This window comes from Aquarana catesbeiana, linkage group LG11 (genome assembly GCF_042186555.1).
Source record: "Aquarana catesbeiana isolate 2022-GZ linkage group LG11, ASM4218655v1, whole genome shotgun sequence".
Classification (NCBI taxonomy): domain Eukaryota; kingdom Metazoa; phylum Chordata; class Amphibia; order Anura; family Ranidae; genus Aquarana; species Aquarana catesbeiana.
The window spans coordinates 229,713,649-229,741,593 of NC_133334.1; the positions used below are offsets into that span (position 1 = coordinate 229,713,649).

General features: G+C 44.3%; 1 protein-coding gene across 1 annotated transcript in view; it reads right to left on the reverse strand.

Annotated features, from left to right (window-relative positions):
- Positions 1-27,945, reverse strand: part of LOC141112546 (receptor-interacting serine/threonine-protein kinase 2-like) — a 106,925-nt gene that overhangs the window by 42,380 nt on the left and 36,600 nt on the right. The window contains exons 4-7 of the mRNA XM_073605464.1: positions 23,971-24,126; positions 19,724-19,854; positions 15,796-15,845; positions 4,739-4,909 (exon numbers count right to left, since the gene is read on the reverse strand). Of these exons, the coding sequence (XP_073461565.1) occupies positions 4,739-4,909; positions 15,796-15,845; positions 19,724-19,854; positions 23,971-24,126 (508 nt within the window). The remainder of the gene's footprint in view (positions 1-4,738; positions 4,910-15,795; positions 15,846-19,723; positions 19,855-23,970; positions 24,127-27,945) is intronic.

Genomic DNA, 27,945 nt, shown 5'->3' on the forward strand with positions numbered 1-27,945 from the left:
TTTTTCATGCAGCCTGTGGGCTGAACGAAAAAAAGATATTGATCGGTGGGTATGCCCACCATTAGAATACCTCCCTTCATCCACCCACTTCTAATGATGGGCATACATGCACCATTTATATATGCCGAAGCATGGGGGCATCCTCCCGCAAAAGGCAGGAGCAAATTGCTCCTCCACCCACTGCTGCCCCCACGCTTCGGCATATATGCTGAAGTATGTAACTGTGGTGGTGAAATCACCTCCGACAGCGCTGGAGTCACGGCTTTATATATCGTGGGAGCAAACGCTGTTGCTGTCAAGATAAATAAATCCGCGCTGCAACTGAATGGCGTACCTGCTAAGCAAATGATGGTTAACAATAAAACAAAGTAACATTACAGTATAACAGTAAGACTTACCATACCTGCAAAGCAAATACAAAAAAAAAACATAGTAAAAAATAAAACATTTAACGCAACCTGTGCCTAAAATATATATATATGCCGAAGCATGGGGGCATCCTCCCGCAAAAGGCAGGAGCAAATTGCTCCTCCACCCACTGCTGCCCCCACGCTTCGGCATATATGCTGAAGTATGTAACTGTGGTGGTGAAATCACCTCCGACAGCGCTGGAGTCACGGCTTTAGATATCGTGGGAGCAAACGCTGTTGCTGTCAAGATAAATAAATCCGCGCTGCAACTGAATGGTGTACCTGAAAACAATAAAATGGTTACCAACAAAACAAAGTAAACGGTAAAGTATGAAAAATCTGAAAAGGAAACATGGTAAAACATAATAACAATAAAACATTGCAGAATAGAATAAAGTAAAAAAGAGAAGAACAATAGAGAGAGAATAGAGAGAGAGAGAACAATAAAACAACAACTATTTTTGGTTTTTTTATTTTATATTTTTTTTTGTTTTTATTTTTTTTAATTTTTTTTTTACACTTTTTTTTAGTAACTTTTAACTTTTGTAACTTGTTCCAGGTTTGGGTCTCTCAAAATGCAATGGCATCTTGGGAGACCCTGTGTTAGTGTGCCTAGTCTGTGCAGTGCTGAACCCTACGCTAATACTCAACTAATGTATGGTAGCGTTCAAAGCATTCACCCATGCAAAGACCAGGATTGCCAGGACAGGAGGGACAATAAGACCGGGTGTCACGCCTAAATCCGCGCTTGCTACAGACACGACATCTTTTTTGGGGGGCTCGTTGGGTAGGGGTACTCGGGATGGCATAAAGAAAATGCCGCTCATGCAGCCGGCTTACTGCATTTGGTTGGGGAAGGTGAGGTAGAGCACCGTCTGGAAACAGAAGGGCTCTGACGATCTCTTCCTGGAATTTAAGGAAGGATCCAGTCTGTCCTGAAGCTCTGTATAGCACATGAGCATTCAGCAAAGCCAATTGAAATAAGTATACAGACACTTTTTTGTACCAGCGTCTGGCCTTACGGGCAACTAAGTACGGCGCCAACAACTGGTCGTTGAGGTCCACCCCTCCCATATTAAGGTTGTATTCGTGGACACAGAGGGGTTTCTCCACAACACCAGTCGCCGTAGAAATTTGGGTCGTCGTGTCTGCATGAAGGGAGGTGAGAACGAAAACATTCTTCTTATCCCTCCACTTCATAGCGAGCAAATTATTATACTTCAAGCAGGCTCTCTCCCCCAGCCTAAGACGGGAATCTACAAGCCGCTGGGGAAAGCCCCGGCGATTAGGTCGCACGGTGCCACATGCTCCAATCTGCTGATCAAACAAGTGACTAAAAAGTGGCACGCTCGTATAATAATTGTCCACGTACAAGTGGTACCCCTTTCCGAATAAGGGTGACACCAAGTCCCACACTATCTTGCCAGCGCTTCCTATGTAGTCAGGGCAGTTGATCGGCTCTACGTGACTATCTTTGCCCTCGTAAACCATAAATCTACATGTATAGCCTGTGGCCCTGTCACAGAGCTTATACATCTTGACCCCGTATCTGGCACGCTTGCTGGGAAGGTACTGTTTGAATGACAAGCGGCCAGAAAACTTAATCAGGGACTCATCAACGCAGACAACTTGATGGGGGGTAAACAAGTCTGCAAAACGTTGGTTGAAGTGGTTTACGAGGGGCCGAATTTTGTAGAGCCGATCGTATGCAGGGTCTCCACGAGGACGACAGAGTTCATTGTCGTTGAAGTGCATGAACCGCAAAATCTGCTCGTATCGTGCCCTGGCCATGGAAGCAGAGAACAAGGGTGAATGGTAAATTGGGTCAGTGGACCAATATGACCGCAACTTACTCTTTTTATTCAACCCCATGAGGAGGGAAAGGCCCAGAAAGGTCTTAAATTCGGAGACCGTAATTGGTCTCCAATCTCTGGCAAGGGAGGACTGGGGATTAGCGGCGATGTGTTGACCAGCGTATAAATTGCTTTGGTCCACAATAGATCTATAGAGATCTTCGGTGAAAAACAGTGAATAAAAATCCAGTGGCGTAAAGTCAACTGTTTCCACCTGAATTCCGGGTTGGCCAGTGAAAGGGGGAAGTACGGGTGCTGCAGAAGTGGAAGGTTCCCAATTCGGATTGGCCAATGCAGCAGGAAGGGCACTATGGGCACGACGGGCCTGTCTTTGTCTTCTTGGTGGCAGCGGGACACTACTAGTGCTTGCCACCTCGCCAGCTTGAACTGCACTTATGGGACTCGCCACGTCACCACGTGATACTGCAGTGCTGGATGTACGACCAGGGTGTACTAGGCCGCTGGTGCTTGCCAGTTCACCAGAAGGAATAGCGGCGCTAGTACTTCTCTGCTCCATACGAGAGCCCTGCGGTTCTTGCACTTCAAGGACAGAAGAAGAAGAATGGGGTCTGGTACGCCTGACTCTAGCAGGGACCACAACTCTGTCGTCAGAGCTATCTGTCATGGAGCCGCTGTCCTCTACAGGTTCGTATTCTGAGCCTGAACTTGACAGATGAGTGACTTCCTCTTCACTATCTGTCATACTCAGAAACGTGTAGGCCTCTTCACTAGTGTACCTTCGATTTGCCATTTTGGCCTCTAAATTTAGGGGTACACTAGTGAGACTCACAGGCAAAAAAGCTCCTGACTGTTGGCGACTGTATAAAAACGCTACCAAAAAACTGTTAGCGATCGCAGGGATCAGGCCTGACTCTGCGAACGCTGCAGTTATGTGTGCTTAGTGTTTTGTAAGTGTCAGTTATCGATCGATACTGCACTTGGGTGGGCTGGGCAGGGCTGGGCCGAGGAGCAAAACGCAGGTGCTAGCAGGTATCTGGGCTGATCCCGCTAACACTGCGTTTCAGGGAACCCTAAACTGCTGGGGAGTATAGATCTGATCGGATCAGATATCGATCCGTTCAGATACTATAGCACTAAGGGAGGTGTATGCTGCGTGCGTGGGTTTTAGCGGTACTGGCGCTAACCTGACGCTGCCTGGGGCGACGCAGACCTTATCTGATCCTAAAAACTTAACTTCTATCACCGCCGGGCAATTAGGGGGTTAAACCTTTATAGGGTAATAAACGGCGGGTGCCCTAAAACTATAATAAACTGTAATAAACTGTAATAAACTACAAAAAACAAACTAGCTAACCAGCGTCACCCGTAACAGTTATACGGTGATCGCTGGTGAAAGGGTTAACTAGGGGGCAATCAGGGGGTTAAAACCTTTAGCAGGTAGTATATGGGGGTCCCTGTCGCTATAAAACACTGACAGCGAACCTATATACTTACCTCCCTAACTAGCGTCACCTGTGTCACTAATACAGCGATCAGAAAAACGATCGCTTAGCGACACTGGTGACGGGGGGTAATCAAGGGGTTAACTTTTATTAGGGGGGGTTAGGGGGGTACCCTGGACCTAAGGGAGGGTACCCTAGACCTAAAGGGGGCTAACCTAACTGCCCTAACACTTCTAACTGACACAAACTGACACCAATGCAAAAAAAAAAAAAACTGCTATTGGTGACAGAGTGACAGGGGGTACAGGGGGGTGATCGGGGGTGATCGGGGGGTGACAGGGGGGTGAAATGTGTGCCTGCGTGTTCTACTGTAAGTGTAGTGTTGGTGCACTTACTTGGATGTCTTCTCTCCTCTGCGTCGGATCAAAAAGACCGACTCGAGGAGAGATGACATCACTTCCTTTCCCTCTGTTTACATTACAGAGGGAAAGGAAGCATTTTCATTCGCCGGGAGCGATCGGGAGGGGGTGGCCAACAATGGATGGCCGCCCCCTCACCTCTCATCGCCCGGGAACAAATGGCGACCGCCTCGGGCACCGGGGGGGGGACCGATCGGACCCCCCACCCGCGGAAGGCAAATCACGTACATGTACGTGATTTTGCCTGTCCGTGCCACCTTGCCGACGTACATCGGCGTGAGGCGGTCGTCAAGTGGTTAAAGAAGAAGATACAGGTCTGTGAGAGCCAGAAATCTTGCTTATTTGTAGGTGACCAAATACTTATTTTCCACCATAATTTGCAAATAAATTCTTTCAAAAATCAGACAATGTGATTGTCTGGATTTGTTTCCACATTTTGTCTCTCATAGTTGAGGTATACCTATGATGACAATTGCAGGCCTCTCTCATCTTTTTAATTGGGGCAACTTGCACAATTGGTTGCTGACTAAATACTTTTTTGCCCCACTGTAGTTAGTATTTGACTGGGCATAAAAATAAATTTCAAATTAGTTGAAATAGGTTACAGCACTAACGTTATCCAGAGTTATTCTGAAAAAAGATACCAAACGTACTTGCAGCTGTTGGTCTCATGTTGGGGTCCTGATGCCAGCACAGGCTGATGATCCGACTTAGATCCATGCGTTGACTTTGTGGGAGATTGCTGGATTTTAAAATGATGTCGATGCTCGGCTGGGGCCTCTGACCTCTCACTACTAATGTGTCCCGTTTCAAAGGGTCCGTGTCTGTCCCAAAAGTAAATACACAAATGCATTAAAAGAACCAGGATATGCATTTATTGCTTTTTAACAGCGTATTATTTCTTACATACAGCACCATGCACAAGTGTTACTAAACCCACAACAGTAAAATCAGTCTGTATATGCAGTAAAGCATGCTTATTATACTCACTGTGGAACCTAAGGGGTAAATCCTCTGCATTGTGTAAAAAAGGATGTTTGATCCTGTCTGATCTTTTCCTCCCTTTCTTCCACAGTCCCCAAACCATCTCTGTATATTACAGAGGTTAGAGGACAAACTTAAAATGTTCACATGTTTTTTTTCTTGGGAGAGTGCATGTGATCAGCACAGGGCCAATCAGCACTGTCTAGACAGAGGGTCAGGGGTCCTGCATTCTCACAGGACAATCATGGGAGAATGAAAACTCCTACAAGCTTTAACCAGACACTAATAGAAGTCAAAAGACTGTTATATACTGCTGATTAAAAAAGGTATTTAGCAGTTTATATTTACATTTCCATACACACAGATGTACATCGGCAGAATGGCTCAGGCAGGCAAATGGGCGTACCTGTACGTCCCTTTAAATTTGCCGCCCATCGCGCCCGCCACACGCCGTGGGTCCCAGGAACTCGATGTGGCCCACGATTGCGGTGTTAAAAGGTAGAACGGGGAGATGCCTATGTAAACAAGGCATTTCCCCGTTCTGCCTAGTGACATGACAGGGATCTACTGCTCCCTGTCATCGAGAGCAGTGATCGCTGTCATGTCAGTGGTAGCCCATCCCCCCACAGTTAGAATCACTCCCTAGGACACACGTAACCCCTTGATCGCCCCCTAGTGTTTAACCCCTTCCCTGCCAGTGTCATTTACACAGTAATCAGTGCATTTTTATAGCACTGATCGCTGTATAAATGACAATGGTTCCAAAATGGTGTCAAAAGTGTCCGATGTGTCCGCCATAATGTTGCAGTCACAATAAAAATCGTAGGTCGCCACCATTACTAATAAAAAAAAATAATAATAAAAATGCTATAAATCTATCCCCTATTTTGTAGACGCTATAACTTTTGCGCAAGACAATCAATATGTGCTTTTTGCGATTTTTTTTTTTTTACCAAAAATATGTAGAAGAATACATATCGGCCTAAACTGAGAAAAAAATTATTTTTTTTAATATTTTTTTTGGGATATTTATTATAGCAAAAAAGTAAAAAAACATTGCTTTTTTTTCAAAATTGTCGCTCTTTCTTTGTTTATAGCGAAAAAAATTAAAACCGCAGAGGTGATCAAATACCACCAAAAGAAAGCTCTATTTGTGGGAAAAAAAGGAAGTCAATTTTGTTTGGGTGCAACGTCGCACGACCGAGCAATTGTCAGTTAAAGCGACGCAATGCCCAATCGCAAAAGGTGCTCTGGTCAGGAAGGGGGTAAATCCTTCCGGGGCTGAAGTGGTTAAAGGCCACAGCTCCGTGTCTGAATGAACACAGGGAGCTGTGACTCGTCCTAATGTGCATGGATACATACGATAACATTGATCCGCTTCTACGGGCAAAATGCAAAACTCTTGTAAATGCAGCTTTTTTAAAGCCCAGTGTGCACGGACCCCAAATATTGTATTCTTTTGTATATGATATTTGTATATGAATTCATAAATCACAGTCAGCTTCAAGAACCTTTATATATATATATATATATATATATATATATATATATATATATATATATACACATAAGCCACCATACATTATATTATAGACCCATAATGCACAGACCACTGCATTTAAAGTGATATAAAGGCAATAGTTTTTTTTTTTTAAATAACAAACATGTCATACTTACCTGCTATGCATAGCGGTTTCCCACAGAGCAGCCCCTATCCTGCTCTTCTCGGGTCCCCCGCCAGCACTCCTGGCCCCTCCCTCCTGTCAAGTATCCCCAGTCCCCAGAGCAAGCTGCTTGCAATGGGGGCACCAAAGCAGGCGTGCTCTCAGGCCGCTGCTCTGGGTGTCCACACACAGAGCCGTGGCTCTCCCCCCCTCTCCTCATTGGCTCACTGGCTGAGATTGACAGCAGCAGGAGCCTATGGCTCCCGCTGATATCTCAGCCAATGGGGAGGAAGAGACCCAAAAGAGCTAAGGCTCCCGCGCACAGCACTGGAGAAAGATCAGGCTCAGGTTAGTATTGGAAGGGGGGGGGGGTAAGAATGTATAAAGGTAAGAAAACTTTTAACCTTTAGAACCACTTTAATTATGTAAAGGAATGTTTGGATTCCAGAGCTGCTATATATAGCGCACTCAACTATTTTTAACTACTTGACTTATTCACTAATGCTGTATATATCCATCGTGCAATTTAAACAAACTTCTTCTGGTTGTTGTCTTTGTAACCCCAAAGTATTTATACAATATTGTCAACTTTTTCTCACTTTTACCAAAAAAATGTCACATCATCTATTTACAGTTTCCTTGTATAAATCAAATAGAAAGCTGTAAAAATCAGGATTTGTGCTCCAGTGGATTCATGCACCTGCATGTGAACCTGTTAAAATACACTAAAGAGCAAACAATACAGGTAGGCAGGCAAGTATAGATTGTCAAAAAAGTAGTCCATATTATTTTTATTAGTAGCAGTCCCACTATTGTTATTCGTTTTTTTTAAATTTATTAATTTAATTATTCCGTACGTTTTTTGGCTCTGCATACTTTTAGCTATTAAAATCATTCAACTTTTAAAATGTTCAGCTCTTTCAGCTAATGATGGGACTTCTATAAGTTGCTGGTCGCCACCATTACTAGTATAAAAAAAATTCCAGTATATATCCCATAGTTTGTAGACCAGGGGTCTCAAACTGGTGGCCCTCCAGCTGTTGCGAAACTACAAGTCCCATGAGGCATTGCAAGGCTGACAGGTAAAAGCATGACTCCCACAGGCAGAGGCATGATGGGACTTGTAGTTTCGCAACAGCTGAAGGGGCGCCAGTTTGAGACCCCTGTTGTAGACGCTATAATGTTTGCGTAAACCAATCAATATACGCTTATTGGGATTTTTGTTTACCAAAAACATGTAGCAGAATACATATTGGCCTAAATTTAGGTAGAAATTGTATTTTTTTACATTTTTTTATTGGATATGTTTTATAGCAGAAAGTAAAAAATATTGTTATTTCTTTTTCAAAATTGTCTGCATTTTTTTGTTTATAGCGCAAAAAATAAAAACTGCGGTGGTGATCAAATACCACCAAAAAAAAAGCTCTATATGTGGGGAAAATAATGACATACATTTTATTTGGGTACAGCTTTGCATGACCACGCAATTGTCAGTAAAAATAATGCAGTGCCGTATAGCAAAAAGTGGCCTGGCCATGAAGGGGGGTAAATCTTCTGGAGGTCAAGTGGTTAAAGGAGATGTATGGGGTTAGTAAAAAAAAAAAAACAAAAACACATACTTACCTCAAAGCTGCAACAGTCCTGCACTAGACTGAGAACTGAGCGACCACATGACCACTGATCGCTCAGTTCTCTGTCGTCTTGGAGCAGAGAGCAGTGACTGTCAGTCACCACTCTGCCCCTGCAACGCTCACTGGAGTGCTGGAATGGATATGGGGCTGGCACAGCTTGCTTTGGCTCTCACCCACGTGCTGAGAGCCAGAGCCAGCTGTCCATCAGGCAGCTGGGTGGATCCCAACAATATGGTTGGGATCCTTTCAGAGCCTGGAGCAGCTCTGTGACATCTGCCAACAGCTGGCTTTAGCCCACTGTCGGCTGAGTCTGGTTCACAGGAGGGCAAAAGTAAGTGCACCCCTGTGACTCACAAGAAAAGTATGGCCAAAAAAACCTTTGGCCATACTTTTGTTTTAAAGCAGAACTAAACCCATTAATTTAACAGTTAAAAAAAAAAAACTGTTACATTCTTGGCACGTGCCTAGAATGTAATTGTGAAATTGGCTCTCAACCAAACTGTCAAACCATTAAATGGCTGGTGTTATAACTGATCACATGTGCAACACCATGGCAGTTGAAGATCAAACAGTGACTAAGATGTCAGCTTCCATGGCTGAAGACCATAGGAGGGGTCACAATACAGTGACAGTGTATAGTATTATCACTAATCACTGTATTAGTGTCACTAGTGATGTCAGTGGCAGTTAGTCAGTTCCCAATACCAACTTTCAGGCGCTACCAGTTTGCAATCAAGAGTATGTAGCCAAAACAGGTGAAAGTCACTAACCCAGCGGCTCAGACTATTCCACCAGGAGTTGTGGAATGATAATCCAAAGGGACACACAAACCAGAGTGCTATATGAAAGAGTTACCACAAGATGGTGCTGTAACGTATAGATAAATCAGTTCATTGAAATGGGATCTCACAAATCAATTGTATATGCAAATGATCCAAGGATAAAAAGTTTATTCAAGTACAAAGAAGAGCATTAAAAGTCTTATAAGTTAAAAAAGTTTACAGCGGTGAGCTTGTGTAAGCTTGTAGTGGGGGCAAGAACATTAGATCTTGCATACCAGCCCATCAATTTGGGGATCGCCAGGGAGAGCAGCAGGTGTGTAATCCAATCGATGTTATGCCCAGGGGAACTCCAGGTAGGCTCCAAGGGGGTTTCTCGCTAGGAAGAAGATGTAATGGGAGAGCAGTAACCGGTCACCAACCTGCATACCGGAAGTGATGTAACAGCGAGCTGGAAGTGACCTATCAGGAACTGCCTGACAGCCAGAAGGGAGCCACAGTCACTGGAACAGAGAGAGGCTTGTCTGGCAGGCTACCAAGTTACCATCGCAATGCGTTTCACGGTCCTGCTGCTTTATCACAATAATATAATATCAGTAATAGAATAATCAGTTCTCACTCAGTGTCAGCTAGTGTCAGATTGCTCGCCCTACTATCGCAGGCCCATCATAAGTTGCTGATCACTGCCATTGGTAGTATATTAAACAAAAATCCAGTATATACAGTATCGCACAAAAGTGAGTACACCCCTCACATTTTTGTAAATATTTTATTATATATTTTCATGTGACAACACTGAAGAAATGACACTTTGCTACAATGTAAAGTAGTGAGTGTACAGCTTGTATAACAGTGTAAATTTGCTGTCCCCTCAAAATAACTCAACACACAGCCATTAATGTCTAAACCGCTGGTAACAAAAGTGAGTACACCCCTCAGTGAAAATGTCAAAATTGGGCCCCAAGTATCAATATTTTGTGTGGCCACCATTATTTTCCAGCACTGCCTTAACCCTCTTGGGCATGGAGTTCACCAGAGCTTCACAGGTTGCCATTGGAGTCCTCTTCCACTCCTCCATGACCACATCATGGAGCTGGTGGATGTTAGAGACCTTGCGCTCCTCCACCTTCCGTTTGAGGATGTCCCACAGATGATCAATAGGGTTTAGGTCTGGAGACATGCTTGGCCAGCCCATCACCTTTACCCTCAGTTTCTTTAGCAAGGCAGTGGTCATCTTGGAGGTGTTTGGGGTCGTTATCATGTTGGAATACTGCCCTGCGGCACAGTCTCCGAAAGGGAGGGGATCATGCTCTGCTTCAGTATGTCACAGTACATGATGGCATTCATGGTTCCCTCAATAAACTGTAGCTCCACTCATGCAGCCCAAGACCATGACACTCCCACCAACATGCTTGACTGTAGGCAAGACACATTTGTCTTTGTACTCCTCACCTGGTTGCTGCCACACACGCTTGGCACCATCTGAACCAAATAAGTTTATCTTGGTCTCATCAGACCACTGCCCATGGTTCCAGTAATCCATGTCCTTAGTCTGCTTGTCTTCAGCAAACTGTTTGCAGGCCTTCTTGTGCATCATCTTTAGAAGAGGCTTCCTTCTGGGATTGACAGCCATGCAGACCAATTTAATGCAGTGTGCGGCGTATGGTCTGAGCATTGACAAGCTGACCCCCCACCCCTTCAACCTCTGCAGCAATGCTGGCAGCACTCATACATCTATTTCTCAAAGACAACCTCTGGATATGACGCTGAGCACGTTCACTTAACTTCTTTGGTCAACCATGGTGAGGCCTGTTCTGAGTGGAACCTGTCCTGTTAAACCACTGTATGGTCTTGACCACCATGCTGCAGCTCAGTTTCAGGGTCTTGGCAATCATCTTATAGCCTAGGCCATCTTTATGTAGAGCAACAGTTATTTTTTTCAGATCCTCAGAGAGTTCTTTGCCATGAGGTGCCATGTTGAACTTCCAGTGACCAGTATGAGAGAGTGAGAGCGATAGCACCAAATTTAACACACCTGCTCCCCATTCACACCTGAGACCTTGTAACACTAATGAGTCACATGACCCCGGGGAGGGAAAATGGCTAATTGGGCCCAATTTGGATATTTTCACTTAGGGGTGTACTCACTTTTGTTGCCAGCGGTTTAGACATTAATGGTTCTGTGTTGAGTTATTTTGAGGGGACAGAAAATTTACACCGTTATACAAGCTGTACACTCACTACTTTACATTGTAGCAAAATGTCATTGCATCAGTGTTGTCACATGAAAAGATATAATAAAATATTTACAAAAATGTGAGGGGCGTACTCACTTTTGTGATATACTGTATATCTCATAGTTTGTAGAGGCTATAACTTTCATGCAAACCAATCAATATACACTTATTGGGATTTTTTTTTACCAAAGACGTAGCAGAACATGTTGCCCAAAATTCATGAAGAAATTTGACTTGTTATATATTTTTTTATTGGATATGTTTTATAGCAGAGATGAAAAAATATACATATATTTTTTCAACATTATCTGTCTTTTTTTGTTTTTATAATATAAAAAAACTCACTGGTGAGCAAATACGACCAAAAGAAAGCTCTATTTGTATGAAAAAAAATGACATACATTTCGTTTGGATACAGTGTTTCACAATGTACAATTCCCAGTTAAAGTAGCACAGTGCTAAATAGGAAAAAATGGCCTGATCATGAAGGGGGTAAAACTTTTTGGGACTGAGCTGGTTAAAAAAAAAGGGGGTATATCCCTAAAGCTTGTCCTGAAAATTTGGATGTAAGTGTAAATAAAAAAAGTATCACAGATAGTACTCAATTGTTTTTGATGCAAGTGCACTAATACAGCTATACAGTCATCTCAAGGAACCCATATATAAGATGAAACCCGTCATTTTTTTTTTTTCTTTTCTTTACCTGTTATAAACAGACCTATTAATATATTAAACCAGTGCGTTTCATTTGGGTTGGCGTTTTGCCCTCCTGTGTTAATGGCTATAAGAATGGAAATTGGACAACGAAGAGCAATTGTATTCTGTGTTGCATGGTAATGCCAGCCAAACATTTCTAGTAACAGAAGCACCTTGCACAACTAGTTCTGCAACATTCTCACCCTGTTCAATAGCACCAACTACAGCTGGCTTGATTCTTAAAATGTTTAATATAAACAGAATACAGGAGAGCAGTATGGAAGCAAATGCAAGAGTGAGCCAGGAAAGCATTCCTAGGATAAGAAACATTTTATCTCACATTTATTTAGTGCAATGATAAAACAAACAAAAGAAAAATGCGGCTTTCTGCAACTTTCAGTACAAGTTACAGCACGTGAATTTTCTCTAGGGATAAATGCTAGCTCCTGTAATATACAGTATCTCACAAAAGTGAGTACACCCCTCACATTTTTGTAAATATTTTATTCTATCTTTTCATGTGACAACACTGAAGAAATGACACTTTGCTACAATGTAAAGTAGTGAGTGTACAGCTTGTATAAGGCCTCTTTCTCACGGGGCGGATCAGTGATGATCCGCCCCGTGAACATCCGCTGGCTCAGCGGGGATCGGCTGAGCAGGAAGATGACAGGTGCATCGCTGCACGCTGTGCAGCGGCGGACCTGTCAGAGCGCCGCTCTCCCCTATGGGGGGATCGAATGACGACGGACCGTAGTGTCTGTCGTCACCCGATCCGATCCGAAAACGGATGGAAAAGTAGGTTTTTCCTCCGTTACACTTTTCGGATCGGAGCGGGGTCGGATGTCAGTGGACATGTCACCGCTGACATCCGACGCTCCATAGGGATGAATGTATGTCCGTTTTTCATCCGAAAACGGAAGGATGAAAAACGGACATACGGATCGTCCATGTGAAAGAGGCCTTACAGTGTAAATTTGCTGTCCCCTCAAAATAACTCAACACACAGCCATTAATGTCTAAACCGCTGGCAACAAAAGTGAGTACACCCCTAAGTGAAAATGTCCAAATTGCGAACAAAGTGTCAATATTTTATGTGACCACCATTATTACGATTATTTTAACCCTCTTGGGCATGGAGTTCACCAGAGCTTCACAGGTTGCCACTGGAGTCCTCTTCCACTCTTCCATGATGACATCACGGAGCTGGTGGATGTTAGAGACCTTGCGCTCCTCCACCTTCCATTTGAGGATGCCCCACAGATGCTCAATAGGGTTTAGGTCTGGAGACATTCTTGGCCAGTCCATCACCTTTACCCTCAGCTTCTTTAGCAAGGCAGTGGTCATCTTGGAGGTGTGTTTGGGGTCATTATCATGTTGGAATACTGCCCTGCGGCCCAGTCTCCGAAGGGAGGGGATCATGATCTGCTTCAGTATGTCACAGTACATGTTTTTCATGGTTCCCTCAAAGAACTGCAGCTCCCCAGTGCCGGCAGCACTCATGCAGCCCAAGACCATGACACTCCCACCAACATGCTTGACTGTAGGCAAGACACATTTGTCTTTGTACTCCTCACCTGGTTGCTGCCACACACGCTTGGCACCATCTGAACCAAATACGTTTATCTTGGTCTCATCAGACCACTGCCCATGGTTCCAGTAATACATGTCCTTAGTCTGCTTGTCTTCAGCAAACTGTTTGCAGGCCTTCCTGTGCATCATCTTTAGAAGAGGCCTCCTTCTGAGATGACAGCGATGAAGACCAATTTGATGCAGTGTGCGGCGTATGGTCTGAGCACTGACAGGCTGACCCCCCACCCCTTCAACCTCTGCAGAAATGCTGGCAGCACTCATACGTCTGTTTCCCAAAGACAACCTCTGGATATGACGCTGAGCATGTGCACTCAACTTCTTTGGTCGACCATGGCGAGGCCGGTTCTGAGTGAAACCTGTCTTGTTAAACCGCTGTATGGTCTTGGCCACTGTGCTGCAGCAATTTGGACATTTTCACTTAGGGGTGTACTCACTTTTGTTGCCAGCGGTTTAGACATTAATGGCTGTGTGTTGAGTTATTTTGAGAGGACAGCAAATTTACACTGTTATACAAGCTGTACACTCACTACTTTACATTGTAGCAAAGTTGAATTTCTTCAGTGTTGTCACAGGAAAAGAGTTAATAAAATATTTACAAAAATGTGAGGGGTGTACTCACTTTTGTGAGATACTGTACATGTAAATGAATGCAAAGGTGAGAATGTAGCCTAATCCTAAAAAAATTGCATACGTAGCCCTACAAGTGACATTAAAGTGGCGCTCCAGGCTCCTTAAGAAAAATTTGAATTCAAATTTTTAATATTTGGAATAGTACCTGTCCACGAATCCAGTGGTGTCTTCACCCCAGCTGATTTTTCAATCAGCTCTGAGGTGCTGCTGCCGCCATTTCTTGTAGGGGAAACCGGCAGTGAAGCCTTCCCGCTTCACAGCCAGTTTGCTACTGTGCATGCACGAAGCGCACTGCGCTTTGTAAATGGCGCGGTGGGGGAAGGAAGAGGGGGGCCGAACTTCCAGGTGGCTTTGCCGTGGCGAGATCAGCCAGAAGTGGGAGTGGGTACCTGTCAAAACTAGGTACCTGCTCCCCCCCAGAAAGGTGCCAAACGTGGCAGTGGAGGGGGGCAGTGATATTTCACCAAAGCCCCCTAATGGCGCTCCTAAAAAATTTGTAAAAAAATAAAAAATTATTAAAAAATTAAATACAAATAAAAACTAGTGACACCATCCACTGCTGTACTGACATCAATCTCTGCCCTACTGACACCGTCCACTGCTCTACTGACACTGTCGGTATACATACACACACACACATATGTGTTTGAGCTTTGAGGTGCACACCCTAATGATAACAGATTCCTCCATCCATGCCATACAGCATAGATAGATGAATCTGCAGTGTTGGCATGGGTGGTGCTGATAGGGCCACTCATAAACACATTTCGGATGGTTCATCAAGGCCAGCTAAAATCTGCTGAGTGTACGATCAGCTTTAGATCATTAGGCATCTTGCCAATTTACAGAGTTGCCAAACTGTCATCCAGGGCCAAAAACTCTGTCTGCTGCAGTAATTACATTTTGCCACTAGATCCCCTCAGTCTTCCAGGTTGAATGATACTCAGGGGCATCCGAGGGGGCATCGCCATAGTGCCCTGCATTACCTAACGCTGGAGAAGATCTAAACAGCCCCTTATGTGTTACCTGACCAGCCCGAAAACCTCGAAAAGGTTAGTATAAAAAAATATAAATCATAAATTACAACCTGGGCAGCCTCCAAGGTTGGAGGTCAGGATAGGGTGTGCCTCCAACGTGCCTGGAGTTCCATTTTATATACATATATTCCATTTTTATATACATCTGTGTATGAGATTGTAATCATCACTTGAATTGAAACTGAACAGCTGGACTTTTACAGAATTGTCAATACTTTGGTATGGTTAGATTGGAAAAGGTTCAGCCCATGGTGAGCAAGCCAACTGGCATGTCTACTGGAGTATGGACAGAATTTTTTAAGGTTAAAAGTTCTGCAAGGGTAGCAGAAAAGCAGTAATAGACATCTTTAAAAATTATAAAAAGATCAGGCAACTAATGGTAGGTGAAATGTGATTCGTTGTTGCTAGTAACTGCAGATTGACATTTTTACAATTTAAATAAAGTTAACAAGTCCTTACCTTTGAATGGACATTGTCTGCTCAAAAGTTCATACGCACAGATCCCAAAGCTAAAGACAAAAATATATATATTTAACCACATTCCTGGAAATGTATGTAAATCTGATTGCATTTTCAGATCTTATTCTTGTTATATGTTACAATTTGGGCATAATTTATCTCTGCCACGTGATGTCTGTAGTAGTCTTATTGTTACTTGCAGGTTTGACTGGGACTATTCTCATAGGCACCAATGGTACAGTTGGGCCCCAACGCTAGCTGACTACAAAGTTAGGACCAATGACTGCCCCTTTACAGCTGCTACACAGGGACATTTACTTATTGCCTATGCTAAGATGTACTTCTCAGGGAACATTGCATTATATCCTAATCATTTTTCTAGAGTGCACTCTAGACCAGCTATAGCATGCATGTCCAAAGTCTGTCCCGCGGGCCAATTGCGGCCCGCGTTCCGGTTTAATACGGCCCCCCTGGTAATTTGGATGTATAAATCTTTTGTGGCCCCCAGGGCCACAAAATATATTTACCGTATTTATCGGCAATGCCTCGGAGGGGACAGGGAGGGGGCGGAACGAGTGCTGTCAGATTACATACAGGATAATCTCCTGTTTACTCGGTGGCGTCTGTAATAGGAAGTCCCGTCTCCTGGGTTGCCATTTGACGACTGTTCTGTCTATCACAGGAGGCGGGACTTTGTATTAAAGAGGCCGCCGAGTAAACAGGAGATTCTTCTGTATGTAAACTGTCGGCGTTCGTCCCACCCCCTCCCTGTCCCCTCCGAGGCTGCAGATGGGTATCGATCAGGCTGCACTGATGGCAATGGTGAGGCTGCTTCACGGCGCATGTGAAGCTACATTCATGGCAATGGTGAAGCTACATTCATGGCAATGGTATAGCTGCATTCATGGCAATGGTGAAGCTGCATTCATGGCAATGGTGAGGCTGCATTCATGGTACATGTGAGGCTGCATTCATGGCACATGTGAGGCTGCATTCATGGCACATGTGAGGATGCATTCATGGCACATGTGAGGATGCATTCATGGCACATGTCAGGCTGCATTCATGGCAATGGTAAGGCTGCATTGATTGCAATGGTGAGGCTACATTCATGGCAATGGTGAGGCTGCATTCAGGGCAATGGTGAGGCTGCATTAATTTCAATGGTGAGTCTGCATTCAGAGACTGCATTCATGGCAATGGTGAGGCTGCATTGATGTCAATGGTGAGTCTGCATTCAGAGACTGCATTCATGGCAATGGTGAGGCTGCATTCATGGCAATGGTGAGGCTGCAGATGGGCACTGATTTGGCTGCATTGATGGGCACTGACCCTTATTTTGCTTCACAGTTCTTTATTTAAATGTTTTATTTTTTCCTGAAACTTCCCTCTTAAAGTGAAGGTGCGTGTTATACGCCTATAAATATGGTATATCCAAATAACACACCCGAGCTCATCCTTAGTCCTGAGCAGCGTTCGGGGATTCGTTGGGGGTCACAAAAGATTATATATATATATATATATCTCCAAATAACACGCCCAAGCTTATCTCTTCCCAACACACAGCCACAAAGGAAAGAGAATTCTTGTTGGGCGGTGTATTAGTGCTCGGACGAACACACTTAGACCGAATTTGAATGGTTCAAAGAATGTCAGCAAAATAGTCGGCCCTCGTGCACGTTCACTTCATCAAATCTGGCCCTCTTTGAAAAAAGTTTGGACACCCCTGAGCTATAGTATTATTCACATTGCAGTTAATACTTATATGCACTGTTTACTGCTGAGTTACTTCCAGTCTAGTGATACAAAATTCTATTCTTAGATATTTTGACATAGTAATTATACTGTTTAGCAGACTGTGGCTCTGATGAAGAAGGGTTACCTGCATCAGCCAGCAGGGACCCTGGTGAGGTCCCCCTCAAGCAAGAGGTTTCGACATAGCTGGGAGTTTGGTTACCACTTGTAGTGGCTTGATGTAGAAGCATACTGGCCACACTTGTGAGTAGTTTTAATCTATTTTATCAATTTTTAATACATTTTTGTTGAATAATGCACTAGGCCAGTGTGCCCTCTTTTTTTGAATTTTTTCTACAGTTTAGCAGACTGTGTCTGAGCCAACTATCTGTGTGCTCATTTATGTTCAAACCACCATTTACTCTAACCCATACCAACAGGGCCACTGTTAGAAATCATGGGGCTCCATACAGCCTACATGATGGGGCCCCCAAAAAGCCCGTCCCTGACCCCACCCACCCATCTATAATAGTCGCTGGCAATAATTGCATGTAAAATCTGACAGGCCGGTTGTACCCAAGTTGTACAACAATCAACTTGGGTACAATCAGCCTGCCCATAGATGGTTCGAATCTCGGCTGGTCCCCGCTAAACTGGCTGGGGTTTGAACCATCTATGGCCGGCTTGCATTTCACTCTCCTTCCTTCAGCGAGCATCATCGTTATCACCATGATAATCACCAGCGACAATACAGGTGATGTGGCTCAAAGCACCTATACTGTGTGAGTGTGATCATCATCATGATGATAATGATAATCACATTTAGCTGCTCCCTATTATATAGTTATATACTGTACCTTTCCTGTGACTCATAGGGTGTGCACCCTAAAGCTCAAATACACATGCCTTTATCTGCAGCCTCAGCTGCATGGGGCACTGATTGAATGGGAAGTGCTCTGTGCTGAGCTGCGTCCTGTTCATTCACAAACTGAAGCATAGCAAACATGGTTTACTATGCTTCAGTTATGAATGAACACAGTGAGTGAGCATGTTCACTATGTTCATTTAGAAAAGGAAGGTGCTGATAAATGACATATTTACTAGCCCCTTCCCCCACTCTCCTACCTGAAACATCCCCCGCAGCAGCTGGGGGGAGAGGAGGAAAGCCAGCAGTACTGCGGGTCGGGGGGGCCAACACGGGGGGGGGGGGGCCCGGGCAGTAGGGGGAATCGGCACTGCTTGTAGTGATTAGGGTGTGCCTAGGCACACCCCCTGCCCATGCCTATGCTGTGACTTCTGCCAGAGCCGGCGATCCCTCTGTGCACACTGCTGGACATCACACATGGACTCTGTTGGCTCTGCCTGCACTGATCTCTTCCACTTCCAGCCAGATGCCCCAAGCCTGCCAGCCTGCCAGCGCTCTTCTTCTACCTGATTCCCTCAGCTCTTACTTGCTGAAGGAGTCAGGCAGTGTGTATGGCAAGCCGAATCACTCCGTCAGGCTAGCAGTGGGGACTTACAGAGCCAGGGGCTTCTATCTCATCACAGGATAGTGTCTAAGGGGGGACCCCCCCAAAAAAAAGTCCCCCTCGATCTACAGTCTCCCGGTCCTCTGGGTGAACAGATGGGCCCCCCTCAGCCCTGGATGACAGGGAATATGATTTCATGGCGGAGGGACATAATATACACTGACTGGCTGACAGCACACATCCATGAAGTCTGCAGCTGCTGGCCGGGCCCCCTGTTAAGTGACAGGATCCTGGGCCTGGGCCCCCTACAGGAGTCCCAGTGGTACCCCCTTATCAGCGGCCTTGCATACCAATACACTGAGTTCATTTACCACTAAACTGTCTATTTCCTGGTACTAATTCACAGTTGAGTTAAAGGTATTGAAACTTGTGTTCCTATACGTGGGTGCAGTAACTTTCACTCAACCAGGTGTGTCAGAGGGGCTGCACTTGTTCTTGGAGTCGAGGTTGCGGAACAGAGAACCCAGATTACTAAGCGGCTCCTGTAGGGGTAGTGCTATTCTTGCTCAGAGTTATTGACCAGACACTATGGCTGGAAGGTCAGATCTGCTGGTGTAAAATCTCCAAACCAGAACAAAATACAGTATGAGCACATTGGCTGGTAAAATCTATTTACAGCATTGGTAATGAATGGGGAAATTCTACAAAAAAAAATAAAAACAAACCTGTACATATCATCTGCTGCTGTTGGTTCATGACCCTGTAGCCTTTGAGGTGACATATAGACTCTGTGTGTATTATTTTCATCTGAAGAAATTGAAAGCTTTGGTAAGTCCAGTGCTTGGACATCTGAAAGCTAAAAAAAATATATATATAATGAATCTATAGAAAAGTATCCTGTGGGGCTTTAACAAGTTTTTAACAAGTTTTTAAAGTGCAACTAAAGACATAATTTTTTTTTTTTTTTTAGTTTTGGATAAAGTGGAGAGGGGTTACAACAACTGTCTGTTTTTATTGCTGTCCGTGGCCCAGTTAGGGAGATTTACCCTTTCTATTTCTGTTTTCTGATATCATCAAAAGTGAAAGTAAAAGAAAATCCCAAATTTTGGGTTGACATCAGAACAGGAATTAAAAGGAAATCTTCCAATGGGGACACTAGTTCTGGTGACACCCCAGGATACTCTCACCTTGTAGGGATTTCCTCTCACTTCCTGTTTTGGCTATGGGACAGGAAGTGCAGGAAAATCTCCCCAATGGGACACAAATGAAAAATAAAAAAACTGACAGGGGGTATTAACTCTCATATATTCTATCCAAAATGAAAAAAAAAAAAAACACAGTTTTGCCTTTAGGTAGACATTAAGACTGGGTTCACACTTATGCAAATTAGATGAGGGTTTCCCGGCATTCAATTTGCATGACAGGAGAGTGTCATGGAGGGTTATAACTCATGTCAGATTTTTTTTTTTTTTACATCTGTGTCCCATTGAAGGGATTGTCCTTCACTTCCTGTCCCATAGCAAAACAGGAAGTGAGAGGAAATCCCTGCAAAGTAAGGGAATCCCTTGGAGACCCCCAGGTCACTAGAACTAATGTCCCTCTATTACTTTTCTGGGTCCAAACACACAAAAAATTCTATTTCCATTCAGAGCAAGTCCCACAGACACTTCTTACATGGAAACCAATCTGTGTTTAAAAGTTCTCTGGAGCTAGGTGTTGCAGCTCCCTTGTATATCCACTGGGTGGTGGACTGGAATCTGTAACAAGTATAGGGAGAAGAAAACGCACGGCCGCCCTAGTGTGATAACATTTATTAAAAAATCATGTAGAAAAACAAAAGGTTGCACTCACAAACGGAGACTTGATAATTGCAGTTAATTAGGCATGTGTGCCTCCTCTCCCAGCCTGTTCCAAGGAATGAGCTCCAAGACTCAAGGAGCAGGGATGGATGATGTAGGACCCTGGCTGGACAGTACAAGGAGCCACGCATGCGCTGCGTGACGTCAATCCTGGCCGCGATGGGAGGTGGGAACGGGTGAATCGTCTCCCCGGGAGGTTGCTATGACAACATGTTTTGGAGGCACGGCCTGAAGAAGGAGGCTTTACACGCATGTGAACTTTAATGGCATCCCAGTTTTAGTCCGTAGGGTTCAATATCGAGTTGGCCCACCCTTTGCAGCTATAACAGCTTCAACTCTTCTGGAAAGGCTGTCCACAAGGTTTAGGAGTGTGCCTATAGGAATGTTTGACCATTTTTCCAGGGTCAGGCATTGATGTTGGACGAGAAGGCCTGGCTCACAGTCTATGCTCTAATTCATTCCAAAGGAGGGTTGAGGTCAGGATTCTGTGCAGGCCAGTCAAGTTCCTCCACCCCAAACTCTCTCATCCATGTCTTTATGGACCTTGCTTTGTGCACTGGTACAAATCATTTGGTGGAGGGGGGATTATGGTGTGGGGTTGTTTTTTAGGGGTTGGGTTTGGCCCCTTTAGGTCAGACATTTTGGACAATTTCATGCTCCCAACTTTGTGGGAACAGTTTAGAGATGGCCCCTTCCTGTTCCAACATGACTGCACACCAGTACACAAAGCAAGGTCCATAAAGACATGGATGAGCAAGTTTGGGGTGGAAGAACTTGACTGGACTATATAGAGTCTTGATCTCAACCCAATAGAACACCTTTGGGATGAATTAGAGTGGAGACTGCGTGCCAGGCATCCTCGTCCAACATCAGTGCCTGACCTCACAAATGTGCTTCTGGAAGAATGGTCAAGCATTCCCACCACCATAGACACACTCCTAAACCTTGTGGACAGCCTTCCCAGAAGAGTTGAAACTGTAATGCCCCGTACACACGGTTGGATTTTCCGATGGAAAATGTGTGATAGGATCTTGTTGTCGGAAATTCCGACCGTGTGTGGGCTCCATCACACATTTTCCATCGGAATTTCCGACACACAAAGTCTGCGAGCTTGCTATAAAATTTTCCGACAACAAAATCCGTTGTTGGAAATTCCGATCGTGTGTACACAAATCCGACGCACAAAGTGCCACACATGCTCAGAATAAATTAATGGATGAAAGCTATTGGCTACTGCCCCATTTATAGTCCCGACGTACGTGTTTTACGTCACCGCGTTTAGAACGATCGGATTTTCCGACAACTTTGTGTGACTGTGTGTATGCAAGACAAGTTTGAGCCAACATCCGTCGGAAAAAATCCTAGGATTTTGTTGTCGGAATGTCTGAACAAAGTCCGACCGTGTGTACGGGGCATAAGACTGGGATGCCAATAAAGTTCATGTGCGTGTAAAAGACAGGCGTACCAATACTTTTGGAGTTATAGTGTATTTGCCTAAGGGATACAACAAAGTATATATTTGGCTTTTATATAATTTTTCAGTGGTGTCCAGATGTGGAGATCACTATGGATCACCAAATCATATCAGCCTGCCTGGTGCTAGGAAGTGGAAATCTTGGGGTGCCCGGTCCAACTTTGTATGGACAGTTTTAGGCTAACCATTAATGATGCCTTATTATTGTTGCACCAACTTGAGCACTATTTTTGGTAAACACATTTCTCCGTTGGGGTCCCCCAAGGTTCTGTTCTTGGACCTCTCCTTTTCTCAATCTACACCACCTCCTTGGGTCAGTTGATTTCCTCCCACGGCTTTAAATATCATCTCTACGCTGATGACACCCAAATCTATCTCTCCACCCCCCAGCTCTCTCCATCTGTCTCCTCACGCATTACCAACTTACTAGCAGACATATGAGCCTGGATGTCACATCACTTCCTCAAACTCAATCTATCCAAAACCGAGCTCATGATATTTCCTCCCTCAGGTGCCACTTCCCCTGATTTCCCTGTCAATATTAACGGCTCAACTATCAACCCATCTCCCCACGCCAAGGTCCTAGGTGTAATCCTGGACTCTGAACTAACCTTTCGACCCCACATTCTATCACTATCCAAAACTTGCCGCCTCAATCTCCGCAACATCTCAAAGATACGCTCCTTCCTAACCAATGTCACCACAAAGCTTCTAATCCACTCCCTGGTCATCTCCCGCCTCGACTACTGCAACTCCCTCCTCATTGGTTTACCTCTAAATAGGCTATCCCCACTTCAGTCCGTCATGAACGCTGCTGCCAGGCTCATCCACCTCGCAAACCACTCAGCGTCTGCTACACCCCTCTGCCAATCCCTCCATTGGCTACCACTCAATCACCAAATTAAATTCAAGATACTAACTATAACTTACAAAGCCATCCACAACCTGGCCCCCAGCTACATCTCTAACCTAGTCACGAAATACCAACCTAATCGTTCTCTTCGCTCCTCCCAAGACCTCCTGCTCTCAAACTCCCTTGTCACCTCATCCCATGCTCGCCTTCAGGACTTCTCCAGAGCCTCTCCCATCCTCTGGAATGCTCTGCCCCAATCCGTCCGATTTTCTCCTACTTTATCCACTTTCAGACGATCCCTGAAAACTCATCTCTTCAGAGAAGCCTATCTGGCCCCCACCTAACAACTGTACATTTATCATCTCAATCAGCACATCACCCACAGTTATTACCTCTTGTATCTCTTGACCTTCCCTCTTAAATTGTAAGCTCTAAGGAGCAGGGCCCTCTGATTCCTACTGTATCAAAGTGTATTGTATTTGTACTGTCTACCCTCAAGTTGTAAAGCGCTACGTAAACTGTTGGCGCTGTATAAATCCTGTATAATAATAGTAAATCCTGTAAAATAATAACGAGAGACAGGACAACCAATCTCAAGATTTTTACTATTCAAATATTATTTCCAGTATTTTGCATATAGCTGAAATGAAGGTATAAACCTAGAGAAAATTGATTGATGCATTTATACCATTTTCAATAATAAAAAATAAAGATTTTAAACCTTCCTAACATCTTTATTACTGGCTATGAATCTTTTAACAGAAATTTTTACTCCAACTGTCTTACCTTTACACGGTACTGCGCATCCAAAAGAATATTGCAGGGCTTCAGGCGCTGGTGCGCTATAGAAGGGTGAAGGTTGTGTAAGAAAGTCAAACCCTCAGAAACATCTCTCAGGATCCTGATACATAGACTCAGTGGAAGCACGGGATATAAATTAAGCTGTAACCAGACAAAACAAACATTTTTTAAACCCCCAGAAATGTAATAATTTAACCCCTTAGCACCTAGGGGTAAAACAAATCTTAATGCCTAAGCATAATTTTGCAAGTTTGACATGTGTTAGTAAAACTGTACATATCATCACCTCTACTTTGTGCATCCTGGTCAGTGGCGTCTCCAGCTTTCATATTTAGGGGGGGGGGGGGCACATGGGGGGACAGGGACAAAAGTAGGGGGGCAACTATAAAATGCAAATATATATATCCTGGGGCCCTTTAGTACGATCCCATAACTGGCCCTTTCACATGTTCTGCAGTGAGCTCCCTTCCTACTGTATTGGGGCCCCCCCAGGGTGGCAGAAAAAAAGAGATATATCTCACCAGCATACCAAGAAAATATAAGGGTCCAAAGCAGTGGGAGAACTAACAGGGTTGCAAAGATTGTTTTGCCACCGGGCCCTGGTGTTCTGCCACTGTGGGGTTCCCCGGTCTCCTCTTGCTGTTCTGCCCCTGCTATTGACAGTGCTGGTCTGGCATCTCTTGGAATTTACAGGCTGGTTCTCCTGTCCTAAGGACGGGAGAAATCAGTCTGTTTTTTCAGTAACTGAGAGTCCTGGTGGAGTCCTCGCTCTTCTCCTTGCCAATGAGGATGCAGGGGAAGAAGCAGATTGGGCAGCCGTGGTTGTGTGACCGCTCGCATTATGCAGCGTCAGCGAGCAGAGGGAGGGGGAGAAAGCAGGAGCTGACTGGGGACACATGGTGGGGCACAGCATAATGTTGGGGGGGGGGGGGGTCAGGGCCCCCTCTGCCCCCCCTAGGGACGCCATTGATCCTGGTGGATTATACTTTGTTTTTCAGGAGAAATTGGGCTTTTGTTTGGTAATGGATATCTCCTGATTTTTGTTTCTTATCGAAGGAAAACTGGCCCAAAATTGTAAAAAGAAAAAATGTTTTAATTTAGCTGTATAATTCTTGAATTCTTGCTACAACCATAACCGTCCACTAAAGAACAACCCAAATTAAATTCTCCTGCTCCTGATGATCACAGCGATACCACATATGTGTATATTAGTAGTTGTTTGTACCCATAGTACAGCCCAAAAACAATAGTGCACATCTTTGCTTTTTTTTTATCCTACCTAACACACACAATGACACTAACTGACAATAATTAAAAAAAAAAAAAAAACTCTAATAACACACACAGTCTTTGATTTCAGCATTATGTGTAGTTAGAATTCGACTGGAGACTGGAGTTCAATGTAAAATTCTATTTGAATTTCAGTCCGAATTTCCAAAACGTTATTCGAAGCATTTGGTAAAATTTGATGATATTGTAATTCAGGTATTCAGATATATCAAAATCTCTGAATACCGAAAAATTAGTCCGAATATTAATTCGGAACAAAACGAACCGCACATTTCTGAGACCAATAGAGAGCGAACAATAGAAGCTCATTGCTAGAGTTTACATACACTTTAAATGAAGCATTTCTGCTATGTTTTCTATGTTATTTGGTTGTAAGAACAATTATAAAAGGGTGGTCCAAAACTATTTAGAAAGCCCAGCACTAGAAATACTCTTACAATAGGGTGACCAGACATCCCCGGTTTCCGGGGACAGTCCCCGGATTGAGTACACTGTCCCCGGACCAAGTCTGTCCCCGGTTTTGTCCCTGAATTGGATTTGAACAGGGGCTGGGGCAATTTCAAAGACAGTCAGTGCAGAATTTAAAAAAAAAAATCTGAATTACACACCCCCGCTCCTACTAGCTTAGGAAGGTGTATTTTTTTTCCATTATCTGTGCCCCTTCCTAATGATCACGTGCTGGTCGGAGCGGAGGGAAAATTTCTTCAGTTTTGGGTGCATGCCCATTCAGCTCTGCTCGCATGTTCTTCTGCCTTGGCTCAAGTCCCGGCCAGCCGCCTGCCTGCTTATCTTCTTGCCTTCCCCGGCGGAGAGATCTTCCTCCCCACCCAGTAGTAGCTGGGGCCCAGAGAGTAAGACTTGACAGACTGTGAGGCGGGCAGCGGCGGCGATGGACAGAGAGCCGCTGATTTCCACCATTACTAGTAAAAAAAATGTCCCCGGATTCCATTTTAAAAATCTGGTCACCTTATCTTACAAGGTAGTTTGGTACTATTGCTATGCATTTTCAGTGATATTCTTTCTTTGCAGAAAGCCCTAACAGGAGAGATATGTAGGCTGCTATGGCTGTATGGCCTCTGAAAATGCGAATCGCCTTGCTTTAGTCGTTTTTTAAATGCCTGACCTGGAACACCACATCAAGGGATGCCAAAACTTTCAATCTGTGTACTTGATCCATACAAATGCCTTAAAAGGGTATTGAAGACATTGGCAGCCAGCCAGCTAGCATTTTCAGAGGGAGATGTCCGCAGTGACAACCTTTGTATTCAACTCTCTCATTTTATTTTTTTTAAGGGTATGTTCATATTTATTTGATAGGGTAGAACCTACATAACAGGGTAGAAAATACATGACAAGTTCATTGCATTGTAAAAACACCTGTCAGGGCATGCCGCCGATAAAACAAAATGAGACAACCAGCTTGTGCTCTTTAAAGCTCAAGGTTACTGAGCTGGTTGCTATGACTCTGGCGCTGCCTTCATATTAAAAACCGATGATGCTGTGTGCCCTATCCTTCTGCATACTAGCAACTATTGGCACTGCACAGCCCTGTCTCCAACATCCTAGTGGCCAATGACATACAGCAGCACAGTGTTATTGGTTGCTGGGACTCTGGCGGCTGGACCACAAAGTCATTTGTTGCTGCGCCAGCACCCTAGCAACCAAAGTGGGTAAGAGCAGCAATAATGGCTGCATATGATAACAACTTTTAAATGTTTACAGGAGTGAGGGTGGGGGGTGAATAGCAGGCAAAATCAGCCACGTTAGTCATCAATTCACCTAGGCATGCTCCTGACATCAGCAATGGAGTGACAAATGTATTTTTAATTTTTTTATGTAAAGGGCATTAACCGCTTTCACCCCCTTCCTGCCCAGGCCAATTTTCAGAGCTGTAATATTTTGAATGACAATTGCGCGGTCATGCAACACTGTACCCAAATTACATTTTTATCATTTTTTTCCTACAAATAGAGCTTTCTTTTGGTGGTATTTGATCACCTCTGCGTTTTTTATTTTTTGCGCTATAAACAAACAAATGAGCGACAAGTTTGGAAATAAACACAATATTTTTTACTTTCTGCTATAATTAATATCCCAATTAAAAAAAAATGTCCTCAGTTTAGGCCGATATGTATTCTTGTACAAGAAGAATCGCAATAAGTGTTTATTGATTGGTTTGCGCAAAAGTTATAGCGTCTACAAAATAGGGGATAGATTTATGGCATTTTTATTATTATTTTTTTTTTACTAGTAATGGCGGCGATCTGCGATTTTTATTGTGACTGTGACATTGCGGCGGACACATCGGACACTTTTGACACTATTTTGGGGCCCCTGACAGTTCTACAGCGATCAGTGCTGTAAAAAATGCACTGATTACTGTATAAATGTCACTGGCAGGGAAGGAGTTAACACTAGGGGGCGATCAAGGGGTTAAACGTGTTACCTAGGGAGTGATTCTAACTGTAGAGGGAGGGGACTGACTAGGGGAGGAGAGCGATCAGTGTTCATACTTAGTATGAACACACGATCGCTCTCCTCTCCCCTGACAGGACGTAGATCTGTGTGTTTACACGGTCCTGCTCTGTAACAAGCGATCGCGAGTGCCCGGCAGACACCGCGGCTGCCAGGCACGCGCATCGGCTCCTCGGTGAAGCGACAGACCCTATA